The sequence below is a fragment of the Penicillium cosmopolitanum genome (assembly GCF_028827165.1).
Source record: "Penicillium cosmopolitanum strain IBT 29677 chromosome Unknown utg000008l:1.0-4398992.0:1.0-4402845.0, whole genome shotgun sequence".
Classification (NCBI taxonomy): Eukaryota; Fungi; Ascomycota; class Eurotiomycetes; order Eurotiales; family Aspergillaceae; genus Penicillium; species Penicillium cosmopolitanum.
Genome location: NW_026622678.1, coordinates 4,301,798 through 4,319,690, shown reverse-complemented (window position 1 = coordinate 4,319,690; position 17,893 = coordinate 4,301,798). Strand labels below are relative to the sequence as shown.

At 48.2% G+C, this 17,893-nt stretch overlaps 7 protein-coding genes across 7 annotated transcripts; 2 read left to right on the top strand and 5 right to left on the bottom strand.

Annotated features, from left to right (window-relative positions):
* Nucleotides 1–61: 61 nt before the first annotated feature.
* N7509_008158 (tautomerase family protein) lies at nucleotides 62–616 on the bottom strand (the record flags this gene model as incomplete). The annotated part of the gene is made up of 1 exon (XM_056632795.1): nucleotides 62–616. The coding sequence occupies one exon, from the start codon at nucleotides 614–616 to the stop codon at nucleotides 62–64; it is 555 nt and encodes a 184-aa protein (XP_056488346.1).
* Nucleotides 617–1,661: 1,045 nt separating this feature from the next.
* N7509_008157 (alpha/beta hydrolase) lies at nucleotides 1,662–2,758 on the top strand (the record flags this gene model as incomplete). Its single annotated transcript, XM_056632794.1, has 4 exons — nucleotides 1,662–2,071; nucleotides 2,145–2,227; nucleotides 2,279–2,432; nucleotides 2,506–2,758. 4 exons carry the CDS (start codon nucleotides 1,662–1,664, stop codon nucleotides 2,756–2,758), a joined length of 900 nt encoding a protein of 299 aa, XP_056488345.1.
* A 2,181-nt stretch (nucleotides 2,759–4,939) lies between these two features.
* Nucleotides 4,940–6,009, bottom strand: N7509_008156 (Dehydrogenase multihelical; the record flags this gene model as incomplete). Its single annotated transcript, XM_056632793.1, has 3 exons — nucleotides 4,940–5,235; nucleotides 5,298–5,682; nucleotides 5,746–6,009. 3 exons carry the CDS (start codon nucleotides 6,007–6,009, stop codon nucleotides 4,940–4,942), a joined length of 945 nt encoding a protein of 314 aa, XP_056488344.1.
* Nucleotides 6,010–7,698: 1,689 nt separating this feature from the next.
* N7509_008155 (coA-transferase family III domain-containing protein) lies at nucleotides 7,699–9,492 on the top strand (the record flags this gene model as incomplete). The annotated part of the gene is made up of 3 exons (XM_056632792.1): nucleotides 7,699–8,465; nucleotides 8,503–8,609; nucleotides 8,699–9,492. 3 exons carry the CDS (start codon nucleotides 7,699–7,701, stop codon nucleotides 9,490–9,492), a joined length of 1,668 nt encoding a protein of 555 aa, XP_056488343.1.
* A 739-nt stretch (nucleotides 9,493–10,231) lies between these two features.
* N7509_008154 (fungal specific transcription factor domain-containing protein) lies at nucleotides 10,232–12,422 on the bottom strand (the record flags this gene model as incomplete). The annotated part of the gene is made up of 5 exons (XM_056632791.1): nucleotides 10,232–10,710; nucleotides 10,760–10,873; nucleotides 11,184–11,488; nucleotides 11,541–12,019; nucleotides 12,105–12,422. 5 exons carry the CDS (start codon nucleotides 12,420–12,422, stop codon nucleotides 10,232–10,234), a joined length of 1,695 nt encoding a protein of 564 aa, XP_056488342.1.
* Nucleotides 12,423–14,162: 1,740 nt separating this feature from the next.
* N7509_008153 (YWTD domain-containing protein) lies at nucleotides 14,163–15,092 on the bottom strand (the record flags this gene model as incomplete). The annotated part of the gene is made up of 1 exon (XM_056632790.1): nucleotides 14,163–15,092. The coding sequence occupies one exon, from the start codon at nucleotides 15,090–15,092 to the stop codon at nucleotides 14,163–14,165; it is 930 nt and encodes a 309-aa protein (XP_056488341.1).
* A 1,501-nt stretch (nucleotides 15,093–16,593) lies between these two features.
* On the bottom strand, nucleotides 16,594–17,093 carry N7509_008152 (putative quinol monooxygenase; the record flags this gene model as incomplete). Its single annotated transcript, XM_056632789.1, has 3 exons — nucleotides 16,594–16,741; nucleotides 16,856–16,968; nucleotides 17,037–17,093. The coding sequence occupies 3 exons, from the start codon at nucleotides 17,091–17,093 to the stop codon at nucleotides 16,594–16,596; spliced, it is 318 nt and encodes a 105-aa protein (XP_056488340.1).
* Nucleotides 17,094–17,893: the final 800 nt, after the last annotated feature.

The window sequence follows — 17,893 nt, the reverse complement described above, 5'->3', positions numbered from 1 at the left end:
TCAAGTTTAATGCAGTCCACATAATTCCCCCAAATTTCTTTGCATAATCGACGTCATCTTCTTATAAGGTCGCGTTCTTCCTTGATCCTATGATGAATTTTGTCAGCCTCCTCCCCGGGTCAGAACCATACTCTACTCCGTGGTTGAAAGCATGCGTGCGCTTACCTGCCTCAGGCTCATAAAAAACTGGACGGTTCTCATTAAACCAAAGCCTTTCTGCTTCGCTGCGAAAAGCCGGCGGGTTGAACCCATTGACTTTCCACAACCTTCGGTCGGTCTGGTCCACGTGGAATTCCCAGTCATATCCCTTGTCGGCAACATGTGGTTTCAATGCCGCTTCGATTACGGAATTAGTGCGAGCATGCGCATCATCCGGCAATTCATCCCCAATGTGGGCGGCAATGTGCTCAATCGCAATTCGAATAAACGGCTTCCTGGTATGTAACTCTCCACCAACCCAAGTTTGGCCCTCCTGGAGCTTGATGAAGTTTGCCACTACATAAAACGCCGGAAGGCCAATTCTAGTGTAAATTTTTGTGATATCTTGGGCAAGGGCATGCCGGGAGGCTTCGTCCTCAAAGGTACCAGCAGGGTGAAATATGAGCCACAGAGGCATTCTGAAACAATTCGCCGATTTTGAACAAATGCCAGCAGGTAATAGCAAATAGCGTGAAGTTGATGAAAGAAGTCAGGTTTTTATAGATTTTAATAAGTGACGAGAGTGAGCCGACTTTTGACCAGTATGCCCAAAATCAGCAGCCACCACAAGTAACCGAGCCGGAGGGCTTTCCGATACCTCGGCATATCCTTCCCAGAATTACACCGGATGATGATATTCAAGATTAGTGATCTTCCGATCATGATTTTCTCATATTTCGGCTAAATAGCTGACAGCTTCACTTGTTACCGTAATTGTCTAGTGAGAGGGCCGATCTAAAACGTATATTATGATTAATTACAGCATCTGAGTGGTCCACTCTCTCAGAAAGTTCATTAGTCATCGGAACCGCGTGGTGTAACTATAGAAATCTAACAGATCGACAGACACTCGTATGCACTACTCGTACGCACTAGTATTAAACTGTCCTTTTGAGATGCTTAGATTGTTAGATCTATCTCGAGACGCTCTTGGGGCGTTATACAACAGTGAGAGGCGGGCCTTCGGCATTTTGGGACCCTTTTATTACGGATAATGCCCGTCTACCACACAGAGGCGAAGGGGGATAAGGTACTTGACGAAAACCATGTCTTTAGAGATTTCGTCAATCTGTTTATCACTATACTATACCTGCAGGACAATCTTGAATTCTAATCAAACCCTATCAGTCCTTCCGTCCGACGAATCAAATGTCGCTTGAATTATGATCTCAATCATCATAACCTCGGGTGAAAATCATATATTACTAATCATATAAAAGTCCACTGTTAGAGCAATTTTGCTTGCATTATTAAATTCCTACATAACATGTCTTCATATGTAATTTCCTATCACAGCCTGCCCGAGTGGACGACCTTAAAGCAATCGAAATATAAACCAGACTACTTTCCCAAGTTCTCTTTCCTTCTACTCCCTTTTCAAAACCTCGTACATCTTTCATTTTTTTTCTCTTTACCGCCAATTTATAACCTATTACTCTTCCTAAAGAGTTAAGATACGAGTCATGGATTTCAGAGACATTGAATTTGAAACGTCTGACAAAACCACCTTGCGCGGACGCCTATACACCCCCAAGTCCTTCGCAGAGAAGTTGCCATGCCTTGTCATGGCATCTGGGTTCTCAGCGTTGAAGGAGATGGGCCTGGCTAACTTTGCGAGATACTTTACATCCAAATTACAAGTAGCTTGCCTGGCGTACGATAACCGTGGACTCGGATCTAGTGATGGTGAACCACGCCGTGAGATCCTACCGGCCCTACAAATCAGTGACTATTCAGATGCCATCACCTTTGCCCAGAGCTTACCGGAAGTTCATTCTGATAAGATCGGTATTTGGGGAAGTTCATATAGCGGGGGTCACGTGTTATGTGTTGGTGCAATTGACCGTCGGGTCAAAGTTGTGCTTAGTCAAATGTCAGCTTCCCGCGATTCTCCATACCTTTCAGCTGCCCCATATGTTCTCATATAGCTGACTTGATGCGATCAGACCCTTCACTAGCGGGTGGGATAATTTCCATCGTATACACCGGGCAGACTTTATTGCTGATCTGAACAAAGCGTTTCAGCACGGTAAGTATTTTCTGCGTTATCTTATATACCTGAGGTTGACAGGTGGCATAGATCGTCAGATTCGTGCAAATGGCGGAGAGCCACGCCGGATACCTGTAGTGCACAGGGATCTTCAAGAGCTTTCCATCCTTCCTTCCGAAGATAGCTATCAAGCCTACATGAAATCAGAGGCAATTGGATGGATAAATGATGTCACATTGAAGAGGTAAGCTCGAATAAATTATCAGAAAGGCCTACGTTGTCCATGCTCTACCTTGGCCAATCTAACCATCAGACAGCCTTGAGGCATTCCGAGCATATGAACCAGGTGCCTACATCCATCGCATCTCACCGACTCCTCTCTTGATGACTGTTATGAATAATGATGTTGTAACGCCGACAGATCTTGCTCTTGAAGCATTTTCGCGTGCAAAGGAACCAAAGAAGTTGCAAATTCTTCCTGGAGGACATTTCGATCCCTACGACGGCCCTATTTTCGACAAGAATGTCGCTGTTCAGGCAGAGTTTTTAAAGACTCATAATTTTTGCTAGAGAATTAGGGACCGTACATAACCTTGCTAGGTCCAAACAATTGGCACCTCTTGAACTCCTCATATTAGAAGAAATAAACGCTGAAAGAAATTTTCATAACCATCTGACAAATCAAGCCACATCCATGCCAGATCTTGTAAAATACAGTGGTCTGTATCCATTGAGGGAGATCTGGCCGTAAATTATAGTGTCATATAGTTTCCATAGTTATATGTAGTTTCTTGTCCAGATTATATACAGCATTCATATTGAATACAATTTCGCACCTCTAGGGCGAATGGAGTACCCTATTGAAGTACATCACGCATGCAATATGGATTGCCGCATTTTAATATTCCACCCGCGGCATACCAAAATAAGTCATAAAGAGAATATAGAGGTAAAGAGTTTAGACAGCTGAGGCCGCCCCATGCATGAAGTTACAAACATATAGAGCCTTCACATATTGACTGAATCTTAGGATAATTGTAAAGCCGGATATCTCTAGAACGACGACGTTTCTATCCCCTTCAAGATTGGTTGAATGGATACATGCCACAGCAAAATAATTAGCTTGAGGTGCTCTAACTTCTACCGCTGACCCTAGAAGAAGAAGTATACTAGAGGTATATAGCCTTAGGGTTTCACAAGCTTTTTGAGCGGAGTGTCTTTTACGAAATAGGGGTATCAGGCGTACCATGGATTCTATAGTCTTAGCCCCCGTGGTGTGTGGTGCGGCCCGTTCCCTATCGTTCAAGGAGCGCATCCTAGCTCTTCTAGCAGAGTGGGCTCGTATAGTTGCTGGAGAGGAGCCACGAAGCTGTCGTCCATTCCTAACGGCTTGGAGTTAGCTAAAGCAGGGCTAGGCAGCGTTATGTTCCCAAGCATACATGCTTACGAGCAGCCACAAGGTTAAATGACGCACCGCAATGCTGAGCATGGTGGTGTCCGGAGTAAAAAGGATGATGTCTGTTTGTCCTATTACGACCTTTTATGTAGGTATGTCTTAGACAGTTGCATGTACAAGCGGCAGTTGATCGTCACTGTTACTTGAGTAGATTACCACGTACCTACTCAGCTCGATTGCGTCTACCGCGGGGCTTGGGTGGTTGATGCTGTGTAGTTACTTCTACGGCTCGCTTCAGCCGCGGGCTGCGTTGACCAATTAACATTTCAAGGAGGGATGGCTCTCTTCACATTCAAATCTGACCAAAAATGCGAGTACCGGGAGCCAAACAATGGTAGAGGCTGACCTTAGAAGTTCTGAGATATCCCGGTATGCCCTTAGAATTAATCATCAAGCGAAAATAGCCACCATTATATACGGATCGATGCCAACTTCGTGTGGTAGCTTCTTCCTTGGCTTAGAAAACAAAGCCTCTGTGCTACTTGGTAGATGCGATTAGACTGTAGACTCATTCCCTCCACAAAGTATCCGCCGTACTCCTGAGGAAGTGGTGGAAGGCGTGCCCATAACCTTGCAATTGAACTTTAGGAATGGAGCCTAAAGGCTCCCAAATTGTGAATGATTTAACTTCGCCTTGATAAGCCCCCAATCAGAAAAATGAAAATATCGTCGCCTCATGTCCAATTGGTGGCTTGAAGTTAACTGTTGGAGCGTCTGTGGTCTCCGACGGGAGACATTCCACTAGGCCAGGTAAGACGCAAAAATAAGTGCCCGGCCGTTCGCTTGAGGCCTTAATCTGTGCTGGGGGTGCGGGTTTCTTAGTGATTTACTACGAATCTAATGCTATCATTTTATCAACTGCCGTTATCAATGTATGGTTAGTAGTGTACGAAGCACAAAGAAATCAGGGCGCGGTATTCTTTTTCACAATAACCTGATAAGACTTTTCGTTCCAGGCCTCGGCTGGAAATATATATAGTTAGTTTAAAGGTCGTTCGTCTCCAGCACCAAATTAACCATATCTGGCTCTACGGCCCTTGGAGAAATCATTCTATTGTTCCTACAAGCGGATAAATCACATTCCGCTATTTTATTTTTTGGGCTCGATTGATTGTTCTGGAACTGGATCTTCCGGCATACGTCTCGGAACGAATGGGGTACATTCTACCACCACTGCTGGCACTGTCACTGGAGTCGGCCCTCGGGGATTTGTAAAGCGGTGCGGCGACTTCCGGACACGCATTGTGGGTAGCGATTCCAATTGGCACTAGAGTATACAGAGAAAGATATCTACTCTATATAGAAGCATCCGACTCGTTGTTGATCATGCCAACTATGTAGTTGTCCCGTTTTCTCTCCACTCCGTCTATATCAACTGTTGACACCCATTCCTGCACGATTTTATCCAAGACATCGATCTTCTCACGACTGAAATCGAATTCATGGTCACGCATATCATCCGACCAGGTTTTTAGCGCGGGCCCCAGATGGTTCATGAAGTATTTGAAGTCTCGACCTCCTCCGAGAACATTAGTCATGATCGGCCCATTCAATGCCCACCGCAGGCCGATTCCAGAAGTGACAGTTTTGTCTATCAAAGGAAGCTCAGATCAGTATCAATGATAGCATTGCGTCCAAAAGAGGGCTACCTACCAAGGTCGCGTGCAGAGACGATCCCTCTCGAAATAAGACTGTAGGCTTCTGCACAAAGGGCGGCCTGAAGCCTGTTGGCAACAAACCCTGGGGTCTCGCGGTTCACAAGCACTGGCTCCTTGTCCAAACCACGATAAAATTCTAAGGCGGCCTTAACGTATGCAGTACCAGTGTTGGGATTCGGAACCACTTCGACCAACGGTACCAGATGTGGCGGATTAAATGGGTGGCCGATGAGAACGCGAGCTGGGTTTCTCTTGCAGTCCGTGACGAATTGCGACGATGGAAGCCCCGAAGACGAAGAGGCCAGAATCACATGCTCACGGGTGTTGGAATCCAAGTGTGCAAAGAGCTTGCGCTTGAAATCCAGCCTTTCCGGTCCATTCTGATGTTTTCAAGTCAGGTTAGCAAGCTCTGGAAGCGCTCATTGAGCCTGGAAGCACCCCACCTCTTGTACGAAGTCGATGTGCCCGAGATATGCACTGATGTCGGGAACAAACTTGTAATTATCCAAAGATGCGCCATGCTTGATCCCAAGTCTGGCCATGGTTGGCCATCGCTCGTTGAGAAAATCGTGAAGCATTTCCTTGGCTCCGGGAGCCGGGTCCGTCACAATGACTTGGAGACCCTTTGCTAGGAACAACGCAGTCCAACTGGCGCCCATAAGACCAGCCCCGATCACTCCAACGGTTTTAATAGGCAGGAGAGCCATTGTATTATCTTGTTGAGAGTTGCGAGGAGAAATATTGGCATAGGAACAAGGTCAGGCCTGCGCGTCGGCCATATATAATGGACCGGGTTGGAGAAAACCAAAAGATGAATCGCACTCTTCCGAATCGGAGTGCGCACCGAGAAACAATGCATTACTAAGAGTACTGGGTCTTCAAATCACCAATCGGCTCTCATACTCCCATCCCTTTTCTTCCTTTGCCTTTCATTCTGTTACGATTTCCTTCACTCGGCTACCGGGAGTGTTCGCATCAGTACGAATGGGTCTCGACTTCCCTATCTACCGAGATACGAGAAAACCGGCGCTGGAAGGAAGCAACGGAGCGGATGTCTTAGAGAATTACGGAACTGCCGTATCTGCAGTGACGGGACATGGTTTTTCGCACCCTAGACCCCACACCTTCGCCTTACATAATTTTCCGTCTATTGTAAAACATCCGTCAGAACACCATGTTGTCAACTTAAATTCACTAAACACCAGCGAAAACAACCCAAGCAGACCCTAGTGGGGCGTATACACACCTCTGATCCAACAATTGTTTCAGTTCATTGGAAATGGCCTCGGAAAGTTTCTAGCTATCCAGGTATAGCAGGGGGGGGCATACAGATTGAGGCGGCCTAGCTACGCGTGCGAAACTAATGTCCCGTTGGCCTATATATCACAAACTTTGAAAAATACATACCATGTACTGTTATTTACGGACAATGAAAGAGAGCACGACTGGAATCAGCAGCGATTAAGAAACGCATTCTAGCGATTCGGGTTAAAATAGAATGGAAAGAATGTATGAAGAAAACCTGTGAAATCGAATACGGTAGCCATAAATACGGGGTTGGCAGAACGACATCACTCGTTTCCGACAGGTGGTGGCATGGTTGGCCTAGGCCGCGAGATCGATACGCAAGGTTCTGGGGTATGTGGAATTGTACCGAGCGTACTTGCGGATATTGGTACACCATATTTACCTAAACCTATAACACAACGAGAAAGGTCGATGGAGTTGGAAACAGGACCTCACGGTCGACAACTGCGAACGACTTACTACATGCATGATGGTCAAAATTTATGCAATAATCTGTCGATCTCAGAGGTGGTATTCTTACTAATTAAGGTAATTGATTTAGCGACTACTCACTCTTGACTCGTCAACTAAGTACTTAACTATGATTTTGTATGTAAATCGGGTCTCGGTACTAGTACGTACGGATATCCCGTGATCCGACATTATGTTTGGTCTCTCACTATCAGGAACGAGCATGACTAGCTGGGTTACGCACTAGAACATGAGCCCACTTTTGGAAACATCACCCGGATTTCGGATGCAAATGGGCCGCAATGGCTTTGCGCGTGATCTAATGTCATCGTAGTTTGGACCCTTCCTAGTCAACTGTAATTAACTTCTTTGCCGAGCCGGTCCGGGTCTATCTTCGGGAAACCAACTGTCGACGGATCTGAAAATACCGGGAAGTGGGGCCCTTCCGGTCTTGAACTTCCGAGCATACGGCAGGCCTCGGTACCCAAAATAGACAAATCGTGGTCCGATATATATCAGAATATATACTGCAGTCTCCCCAGTCATCGCTCTATGGAATTACTGAACACATCTCAAGTGGCTATCCCTTCTCAGTATTCTTGGCTTTCAATACCTCAATAGCATCCTCAGAAATCAATATGTCGTCCCGCGGGGTTTACGGTCCCGGTACTTTCACCGACGATAAATTCACTCCGGTTCCACTGGAGTGCAAGAGAATCCTGAAGCTCCTTGTCAAGGCCACCCCCGGTTTCACTCAGGATGTCGCGGTGCTGGACTCGGTCTCGTTTGTGGGAGGTGACTACCCAATCATCCCTGGCCCAATCAAGTCGCAGGCCGTCACCGCCGTGATTCACGCCATGGCCGGTATCGTGGGCCAGGAGATCCTCGAGCTACGGGGCCAGAAAAGATCAGCGTTGACCATCAACACCGATCAGGCTGGTCTCTATCTCGCATCGCCCGTGACCTTTTCAGTGGACGGCCGCGATGCAGTCCAACTCATAGAGAGCGGCCAGTTGGATAAATTGGCCCCTGATACCATGAACGGTGCTGTCGAAGGGCCCCTTAAGTATCGAGCGATGGCAATATACCCCACTAAGAACCCGGGCGAATGGTATCAATGGCACGGGTCGAACGACCCCAACCCTGGACTGCGACTTTTGGGCATTGACCCGGATGCACGCCTGCCGTCGAATGATGCGGCGTATGAATTGATCAAATCGCGGGTCAGCCAGTACTCAGCCAAGGAGCTCGACATGATGATGACAGAGCACGGCCTGTGCGGCTGCACCTGCTACACCCCGGAGGCGTGGCGGCAGACCAGCATGGCGAAGGTTCTCGCCCGCCATCCTCTCATCAACTACAAGAGGAAGCTTGAGACGCCCGACCTACCCCCGTCCCCTTTCCAGTGACCAGTGACAAACGCCCACTGGCCGGCATCAAAGTGGTCGAGCTGGCCCGCATTATCGCGGCGCCTGCTCTGGGGCAGGCTTTGGCCGCGTTGGGTGCGGAGGTCATCCGCGTCCAGAAGAAGAGCTTGGCGGATCTGACTGTAAGTACCCTATTTGACTACCCTGGACCATTGGCTGGCGGATTTGAGCGGTGTGTAGAATTATATGTGCTGACCAATCCGCGCTGCAGTTGCTGCAGTTTACCTTGACTGCTGGAAAGAAAACATTCGACTTGGACTTGGACAACGAGGATGGCAAGGCGACGCTGCGAGAGCTGCTGAAGGATGCCGACGTGGTGATTCAGGGATACCGGATTCGCTCCTTGGAGCGGAGAGGATTCGGGCTAGACGACCTCCTGGCCATGGCCAACGCGCGAGGACGGGGATCGTTTATCTGGACGAGAACTGTTTCGGGCCTGACGGATGCTGGGCGGAGCGGCCGGGCTGGCAGCAGATTGCCGATGCTGCTGCGGGCAGCACATATGTCATGGGACGCGCCTACGGCTACACGAATGGGGAGTGCGTGCTCCCATCTCTGCCCATCTCGGATATGTCGACCGGGGCTGTAAGCCTCGTAGCCGTCCTGATGGCACTCCGCGATAGAGCCAAATTCGGTGGCTCTTATTATGGCGCAGCAGCATTGACGGCATACAATACTTTCACGCTGCAGGAGGAGGTTGGATTGTACCAGCCCGATGTCGTGGCCAAGATTCAGGAGATGTGGTCCTTCCCCAAAATGACCCCGGAGCATCACGTTTATGATCTTCTGTTCATGCTTTGGAAGGCCTGGGTAAAGAAAGGAGGCCTGGTCGACAGCGAGGATTTTTACGCCCATTTCCGCGATACCGCATTTGGGCGCAATATGAAGATCTTGGCTCCTATCATTCAATATGCGAACGATGAAGTCAATCCGCGTTGGATCACGCCGCCGCAGCCATACTGTTACAACACCGGCGCGATTGCATTTGCTAACGCTTCTGGATGATCGACCCGAGAATGCGTCCCGAGTCTAAACACAGGCTGACAGTGGGAATTTACTTGGCTTATCCCTGGCGGTTCCCTGACGCTCTTCGGTAGTTAGCCTGACGATTTAGACAAGATAGACTATCATTGTGAATTGAGGCGCATCCGAGGAAATGATGGCTTAATATACGGAATCTGTTTCGTACATGATCAGGCTTATTGAAAATCAAGAAGATCCTCAATTTTGCATATAAACCCGAAGATTAGAGGTGAGAATAACAACCGATAATTTGCATTGGGGCCATAAAGAAACAAGGTATTGAATTGCGGGTCATCTTATATTGGTCATAGTAAGGGAACTACGGTGTAGTGGATTGAGTTAATGAGATTGGTTTGATGCCAAGGACCCCCTCCGCCTGTCGGCCGTTGGGAATAGAGACAGCCCGCTGTCGATCACCAAATGTAAGTATTGTAGTCAATTTAACTCGGCTACCTGCACGGAAACGAAGGATGACGTATTTTGTAATGTCTTTGATTGAGGACTACCAGTGACCAGTCCATCCCTTATGTAGAATATAAGATCATGAAATATGATTGGACCTCTGCGGCCACGATTCAATAGTGTCTTGATTCCTATTTGACTGTTAAGCATTGCGGTGGCATTCCGTTATTATTCGCCCCTTGTCCTTATCTTGGTCGGCAACCACTTATTTAGGGCCAGCTGTACAGTACAGCCTAAACAAATGTAAATGGACTCTTTTTCAGTCAAACATCATAGAGTGAATGTCATCGTCCAAAGGAAGGAGAGATAATGGCCACTGGTCCCAGAAAAGTGGCCATTCTGCCATTTCACAAAGGTTATCCCTCCCGGCCTCACGATTCCCGGCCTCTCGCTCCCTGGTCTCTTGTTCCCCAGTTTCTCGCTCCCTGGTCTCCGTCTGCCGGGTCTGTGCCTGATGAATATCTTCTGCGGGTTGTAGGTCCCTTGAAAATGAGGGCCGGCTCCGCCTCATATCCGCTCGGTGGCCGTCGCCAGTCCGGTCATGATGCGACGATATTTTCTTCTGGAGGAAGCTTAGCATATTTCTACATTTTCGAGCTACTTCCGTGTATGGCTCGCGATCTTGAAGGACAGCATAGGCTTGTTGGAGGTGCCCATTTAATTGGACAATCGGTATTTGTTCCAATATTTTTGGAAACAGCTGCGCCGCGATAAGGACTGTCGCGGCCATGTATACATCTGCGTCGAACTCAGCCACACAGTCCAAGGACTGTTACTTGCGACTTACATGAGACGTTATACCAATCCGAGGGCAGAGCGTACACACTTGATGCCCTAGACTGATTTGTCGACTTATCGAAAATAAATTTGATGATATCAAGCGCAGCCTGAGTGCACTTTACTTGACAGCCCGTTATGACTGAATTGACTAATTGTTCGTCAAAATCGACTTCTGAAGCATTTGTGAGGTGCCGGCCCGGGAAGACGAAGGGCCGGAATAAGAGAAGTCGTGTGTATAAATACCTTGGACAAGTTAGAAATATGGAACTGCACCCCAGAGTCCTAGCAAGAGAAGAATTGCAAAGGGAAAACATAAGTTACGGACCGTGCGTGCAGTATATTTGTCTGGCGTATAATCGGTGTCACGTTTCCGTGATCATCCTGATTTGGCGCCGACCGAATGATAGAGTTCAGGCCATTTCGCCACTTACACAGACTGGCCTCGATTTGAAATAGGCTTGCAAGGACCTTGGGTGTCATAGCTGCGCGGGGGCTCGATTCAGGGGATGCGTCAGATTGCCCCCGTGTAAGGAAGTTGTTCCTTGCCATGTAGAAAGCTTCCAGCACGTCACCCAAGATATGGTGAAGTTGGCAAGAAATCAGGTAGACATCCATATTGATGGAACGACCCAGATGTGTCAATGAAGGGGGTTCTTGCTCCCCGTGGGGATGCACAGCCTCTTTTGCAGCATCCTGAGAGATTTTTAGCTTGCAGCCAAAGGTCATGGAAGCCGTCCTGCAAATGTGAGTGTGGGCTTTCGAAAAGCAGATGCCGAGGAATTTCAGACCTATCCAACATAATACACCCCAGCCACACTCTCTGCGCCAGCTCTCGATCTCGTGGATTAGCCAAGGCGTGGATTGTCGCCGGAAATTGCAACCCAAGCTCTTGAGCAACATGGACTGCCAGACTGACGCTGTGGCAAAACGGCTGAGGCTGATCGTTGTGTTGAAGATACAGCGCCGTGAGCAACAGAATCTGTATCGTCTCAAACTGCTGCACCTCCAGCAGGTTGAAGGACATTAGATTGCGGGCTCTTTCGTAGAAGACATGGGCGGAGTGGTATTGAGGTCCCGACTCGATTCCCACGCTGCACGAAATGGCAAACATCAGATTCAGAAGACAGTGGAATACTCTCTCATTAATTGGCGTGCCTTCACTATTGCTCCATAGGCTTTCATAGGCGGCGTCAATAGCTGGCCTGTCCAGCAGTGGGAATATAACATCCGCGTAGTCCCAGTAGGTTTGAAGCAAACGATCCGCTGTCTTCCTGATCGGAAGGACAAAAGCTTCATTTTCCAGCCGTTCATTTCGAGGAGATGGTGGTAGTCTCAGGCAAAGTTCGGCTCACTTTGCTCAATGGTGGGCCGCTGTCCCTCGGATCCGCAGCCCTACGACCCTCTGCTGCACCCTTGACGTAGCGCAGGAACTCAATACCAGCAGACGCACCAACAAGGTTTTCACTAGGAAATAGGCTGTCTGCCCCAATGCTCCTTGCTCCGGTATTATCCAATGCAGGAGAACCACTTTCCGTGAAGAAAAGCTGATCGGCCTGAGTGCTGGAGTTCTCTACCGTTATTTGGACCCGTTCCGTCCGGCCGGCCTGGCCTAACCCGGAAGGATCGCTACTGCCGTTTACCTGGGTGACAGAAGCAAGGTAAACAGACATCCCAATAAGCTAGCTGAATCGTTTTTCAAGAGTGGATGATTATTCAATAATGCGACAGAAGACGGGTGCAATAACTCACGGTCGTATACATGCTCTCATCGACCTGGCCGGCGCATCTGCTACTGGTCTCTGATGAGCGGTCTAATTTCAGGTCCTTCATGAATCGATCACTCACTATTCGTGCGTTGGGGTAGTAAGGCCGCGGCTGTCGTGGCGGTACGCGCAAGTATCAGACCCCAGTCGTCTTTTGGCGCATGGTCCGCATACTGAACGAATGCAATCAGTTCGCACGAAGCGATTCCCGTCAAAACACGAAATTATGCATAGGCTCACCTGGTCGAAACCCGTCACATTTGATCTTGCGAGACTTGCAGACGTTACAAGCAATAGAAACTCGTCGCCGTTTGGGCACTGGTGGAATGGGAGGATATTGGCCACCGTCCATGATGATCACACAACGGCCAACAGTTACCAATCACACTATGTGAGCAGTCTAATACTTGGTGGGAGAAGGCGGGGGAGGGGGCCGGAACCGGGGGAAGCGGGAAAGGGGACAATCGTGATGATATCAAGGATTCTGCGTTCGGCCTGCCGATCCGCGCTTCCGAGATGATGATTCGTGCTAGACTACAATCGGCGGGGATATAGTATGTAAGCGGGTCACGTGGCTATCCGAAGGTCAATGCTCGTATGTAGACTCTCGAGTCTCACCAACCTCGAATCTTCTAGTTCCAGTTGGACATGCAAGCACCCGCATGTCTGTAGGGCTGCTCACGATATCGCAATTTTGCGATATCGTGTCGTTTTTATCGCAATCGCAATCGTATTGCAGAGGAAAAAAATTTGCGTTACGTTATCGTGTATCGTATCGTCGCTTCGACAGTTTTACGATACGATAACGATGTAGTGCTGCGATACGATTTTATCGTTACGATAATGCCAAGCCTAGTCACAGGACCTTAGTTATAGGCCCTGGCCAATAAGAAACCTCCATTTGTAATACCACACACCTCCATGATCAATATATATATATCTGGTGGTGCGAGCCTATATATACATAGTAGACTATATTCTTTGTGGCCATTATACGACCGTAGCTAATATATAGCCGCGGAGGTCATTAGAACTAGACCTGGATAGGAAACAAAGCCTTCTTTATTTTTTAACTGTATTTTTGAGCAATTCAGCGCGTTATAGTGATATTGAAGAGCTATTGTGGTGGTGATCGTGGCTGACACGCGACTGTGGCCGACGCGTAGCCCAATGTATCCTATTTGACGATATCGTTTTATCGTATCGTATATCGAATCGCAGGCTTAAAATTATTGCGATAAATATCGTATATCGTATCGTAAGCAGGTCTACCATGATGATGTCTGTTCTCTAGATCAATCAGTCGTGGCTACTAAGAGCTGATTATAGTATTCTGCGTTCCCTATCTACGAAGCAATTAGTCACCAGGTATTATTACCTCTGGCCGCACTCTGTCCCGATCCCTTCAGGAAATCATTTATCCTACAACTCCAATACAGAATTAGAAACATAATCGGTCGAGTCATCGTCGCCCCATCATCCCATGGTGTGCATATCTTGGTCAAGTGAACACGGTTCAAAAATCAATCTCGACTAGCTATGTACCGGTCCTCTATCAACATTTTCATCAATGGTATTTGCCGCCCGTATACCTCGATTAGATCCACATACCAGTGAGCTCCAGAGATCAATTGGAGGCGCTGGCTGTCAAAGCAGAGCGATCCCCGTGAAAGCTCGAGAGTCCTCAGAGTATATCTTCAACTTCTGTTTCCCATCCATATCACAGCGATAAATAGATCCGCCCAGGTCTGCTACATAGATTTCGCCACGCTCGGAATCCAGCTTGAGGCCGATGGCTTCACTGAAATGTCGCGCGAGGACTTCATACTTTTGGGGAGAAGCCGTCGTCGGCAGCGGTAGACCAGATTCATCTAGCCGGACGCGGCTCAACGAGTTGCCCCAGGGGAGCTCACCCCGATCTGTCCAGTACAAAGTGCTCGAGGCCTCATCGATCTCGAGATCAATTGGCTCGGGTAGATCATTGAGGATGCATCGGATATCGCTCCGCGACGCCGCTGACTGTCCTGTCGGCGTGGAAATGTTCGCGCAGAAAATACGCCCTCGATTACCCTTGGATGGCCCTTTTTGCGTCCAGTAGAACTTGCCCAATTTGGGTGCTACGGCGATGCCAACACAGAAGGTCATGCCATCTGGTGGACTGCCGGGTTCGCCAGTTGCGATCAGCGCCTCGAGGTCGGAACCATCGACGTTGCAGCGGTATACGCACAGCCCTTCCCGATCACAGAAGTAGAGCTTCGCCGACTCTGTATCAAGGGTCAACTGTTTAGGGGTGTTCACCACGCCCGGCGCAACGACCGTCTGGATGTCTGCTCCATCTATGTTGGCGGAGTAAAGGGCGCCGTCAGGATTTCCCGGTAGCCCCATGCACGTCCAATACATGCGCTGACGGACAACATCCACTACCAAGCCGTCCGGTAGCGCTTGCTTGTGTACCAGAACTCGTTGATTGGCTCCGTCTGGAGTGAATTCGAGTATCTCCCCAGAACATGAGTCTGGAGTGTCTCTGGAAAGCCCGATATCTAGGACTAAGATCCTGGGTCTGCTCAAGGGCGACATTATATCAGTTGATAAGTCGATCGGTTGTCGGTTGGTGTGAGAGGATTCCTTGCACAAAGAAATGAATAATGATATCTGACAGGATATCGTGTACGTTGGCAGATAAACGAGGATCTGATTGAGATGAAATTGAGATGGAAAGGTTTTAAGGAGGTACAGATACAAACGTACTTTATATACCTACTTTCACTAGTCCTCAAATTATGAGCAGTAAAGTAACGGATCATATGTTACAGCTCTCAGGAAATATTCCGGCCAACCTTTTGTCACATCGCATAAGATCGCGGCAAACCTCGGAACGGAAGTGTCTTTTTGGTGTGGGGCCGAGAACCGAACCGCCCCTAATCCGTATTCCGGTGGAAAGATCCCGATAGCTCAGTGCTTTTCTACTCCTCGGCCCTTTCCGACCCTTCTGTTAGCCGGAACCTAGGCATATTAAGCTTGTGTTCCGGTTCTACATTACAGTTCTGTTACAATAATGAGCTGTATGGTCTGTTCGTTCTTTCCAGCAATGGATAAATACGTATTAATCTCGGCACAGCCCACCCGTAGGAGGCACTTCACGTAGAGCCTGCTCATTAGAGCTCGTGGGCGCGCGGGAGACTGCCTGCCCGTTGCTGTATAACTTCCCTAGAGAGGAAGTTATCGAGGAAAATAGCGCGGTAACTTACCACCAGAACATAATATTACATATTAATTACATTTCTTATGTTTTGTATGGCAATTACGGTTTTCTGGTAACTCGGATGTCGTAATCCGAGTACCAGAGACATTCAGGAGTTTATTTCGACGTTCCCCATAGCTTGACAAACTATCGTATTCATCTGATGCTGCTTCCGCTTGATCTTATCCGCCAATATGCATTCAAGTTCATACTGTATCAAACGTAAACAGAAGCTTGATCTAATCTATAATTCGATGGTTTGTCCGTTCAGCTAACGTTCGTAATTTACGCGCGAGCAGGCCACACAAGCGAGTTGTTCACCCCAAAACACCATACCAAAGACATTCTTGTTACCTCAATATTTCAACCACCTAGGATTCGGGATTCGTCTCTTTTCTGCATGTGCTGGAACCGAGACTGGGATCTCAGGGGATTGTTGACAGGTTTGACAGGTTCTAGGTAGTCCAATCTGGATAGATCTCATACCTAAGCGACGCTTAGTCTCCAATCTTAGCTTTATACACATCTTATCATTCACTCTCTTTACTACGTAGCTCTACTTCAAGCAATAGTGGGGTACTGCGTAACAAATGTCTTCCATACAAGCCGTCAGCGGTAAGCAAGGCTTATTTACCTAACCGAATGAAAGAACAAGGGGAAACAGTTGACAAAAGTATTGCACAGTTTATTTGGTGCCAGCGTTGCGGCCACTCCTGAACTGGTCCCCCTGCCACCTTCTTATGTATAATTTATGCACTCCGCCCAGACGGCTCATGATGCTGCTTCTTTCTCGTCACTATGCTAGTAGCTAGAGTGTATGTATAAAATAGTGCTTCGCTACAACCGTGACACCCCTGGCAGGCCATTCAGAAATCCACCTGACCGTAGCTCCACCGGCTTAGCCAATAACTCGGGAAGCTTGGCGGAGAAGTCGCAAAAGTAGGGAGCCTTCATATGTGCTTTGATGGCAGCTTGATTCTTATATCTGAGCCTAGTTAGGCGCGTTTGGTTTTGGGGCTTGTAGCGAGGCGTGGGAAAGCGACGGTGAAAATGTGGTCACGTATGTCGAGATAAAAGCAATATAGTTAGGGTTGCTTACCTCTCGACGATGACAATCTCGGTACTGTTCTGCACTTTGATCGCAAAGTAGAGCAGGGTGTCTGGTTCGCGCTCCTGCACCTTGTTCGTGACCTCGGTGACGAGCGCGGCAACCTGAATCGTACGAAGGAGAGTTAGATTGCGAATATACCAATTTTGAAGAGGGAAGAGGTTTTCCTGACCTCGTCAAATTTCTCTGACTTGGGGTAGAGGACTGCCGCGACATTGACTTCAGACATGATGGCGCTGGGCGTAGGATATTAGCTGACAGGATGCTCGCACCATGATCTAGACAGATGATAGACACTTGCTGTATAGGCTGCTTAGGTGTCTTTCTGGGAGTATTATTATTTTACTTACTTGAATAGCGGGGTATTGAAGCAAGGGATGCGTACCCTGTAGGTATTCGAGACGAACGAAATCCTCGACTCTATTTGTAGTGTGCCACACGTGACGGAGATTCATGATTTTCGCAGGCGTCCTGTCTGTATTCGCCAAGAGTGTGCTTGCGGTGACAATGAGGCTAGCGTGTAAAGCCCCTAGAGCCGAAAGGAGTGTATGCTGCTTCCGTCGCCACAGCCATCTTTCCGAGGGCCGAGACGCGGGCCCCGGGCCCTGAGTGCCCACATATCCCGATCTTCCTCCGCCAACCTTAGACGGGCTGTGGAATAGGCAATTCCTTTGTTCACTGAGCGGATGCTATACCACCAGAAGAGGTTCAAGGTGAAAATTTCAGCTGTTAAACCGCCATTTAAAATTCTTCTCCAACCCCCGTTCAGGCGTCAGGAAGCCTTTATGGTAGACTCCATTAACCATCCAGTCAAGGTAAACGAACTAGGAGTGCAACAGAAATCGGTTCTAGGACTAATGAACCACGTTCTAGAGATGATAATTCATGGGATCAAGGAGATTGTTCTTTGTCTATCCGGCATGCGCAGAAGTGATGTAGGAGCTGTAGTTACGTCTCATGACGCAATTGGGCCTAAAAGTACCGAGGTCACGTAGCTTTGATTTTCTGAATAGTCAACATAACGTAGGT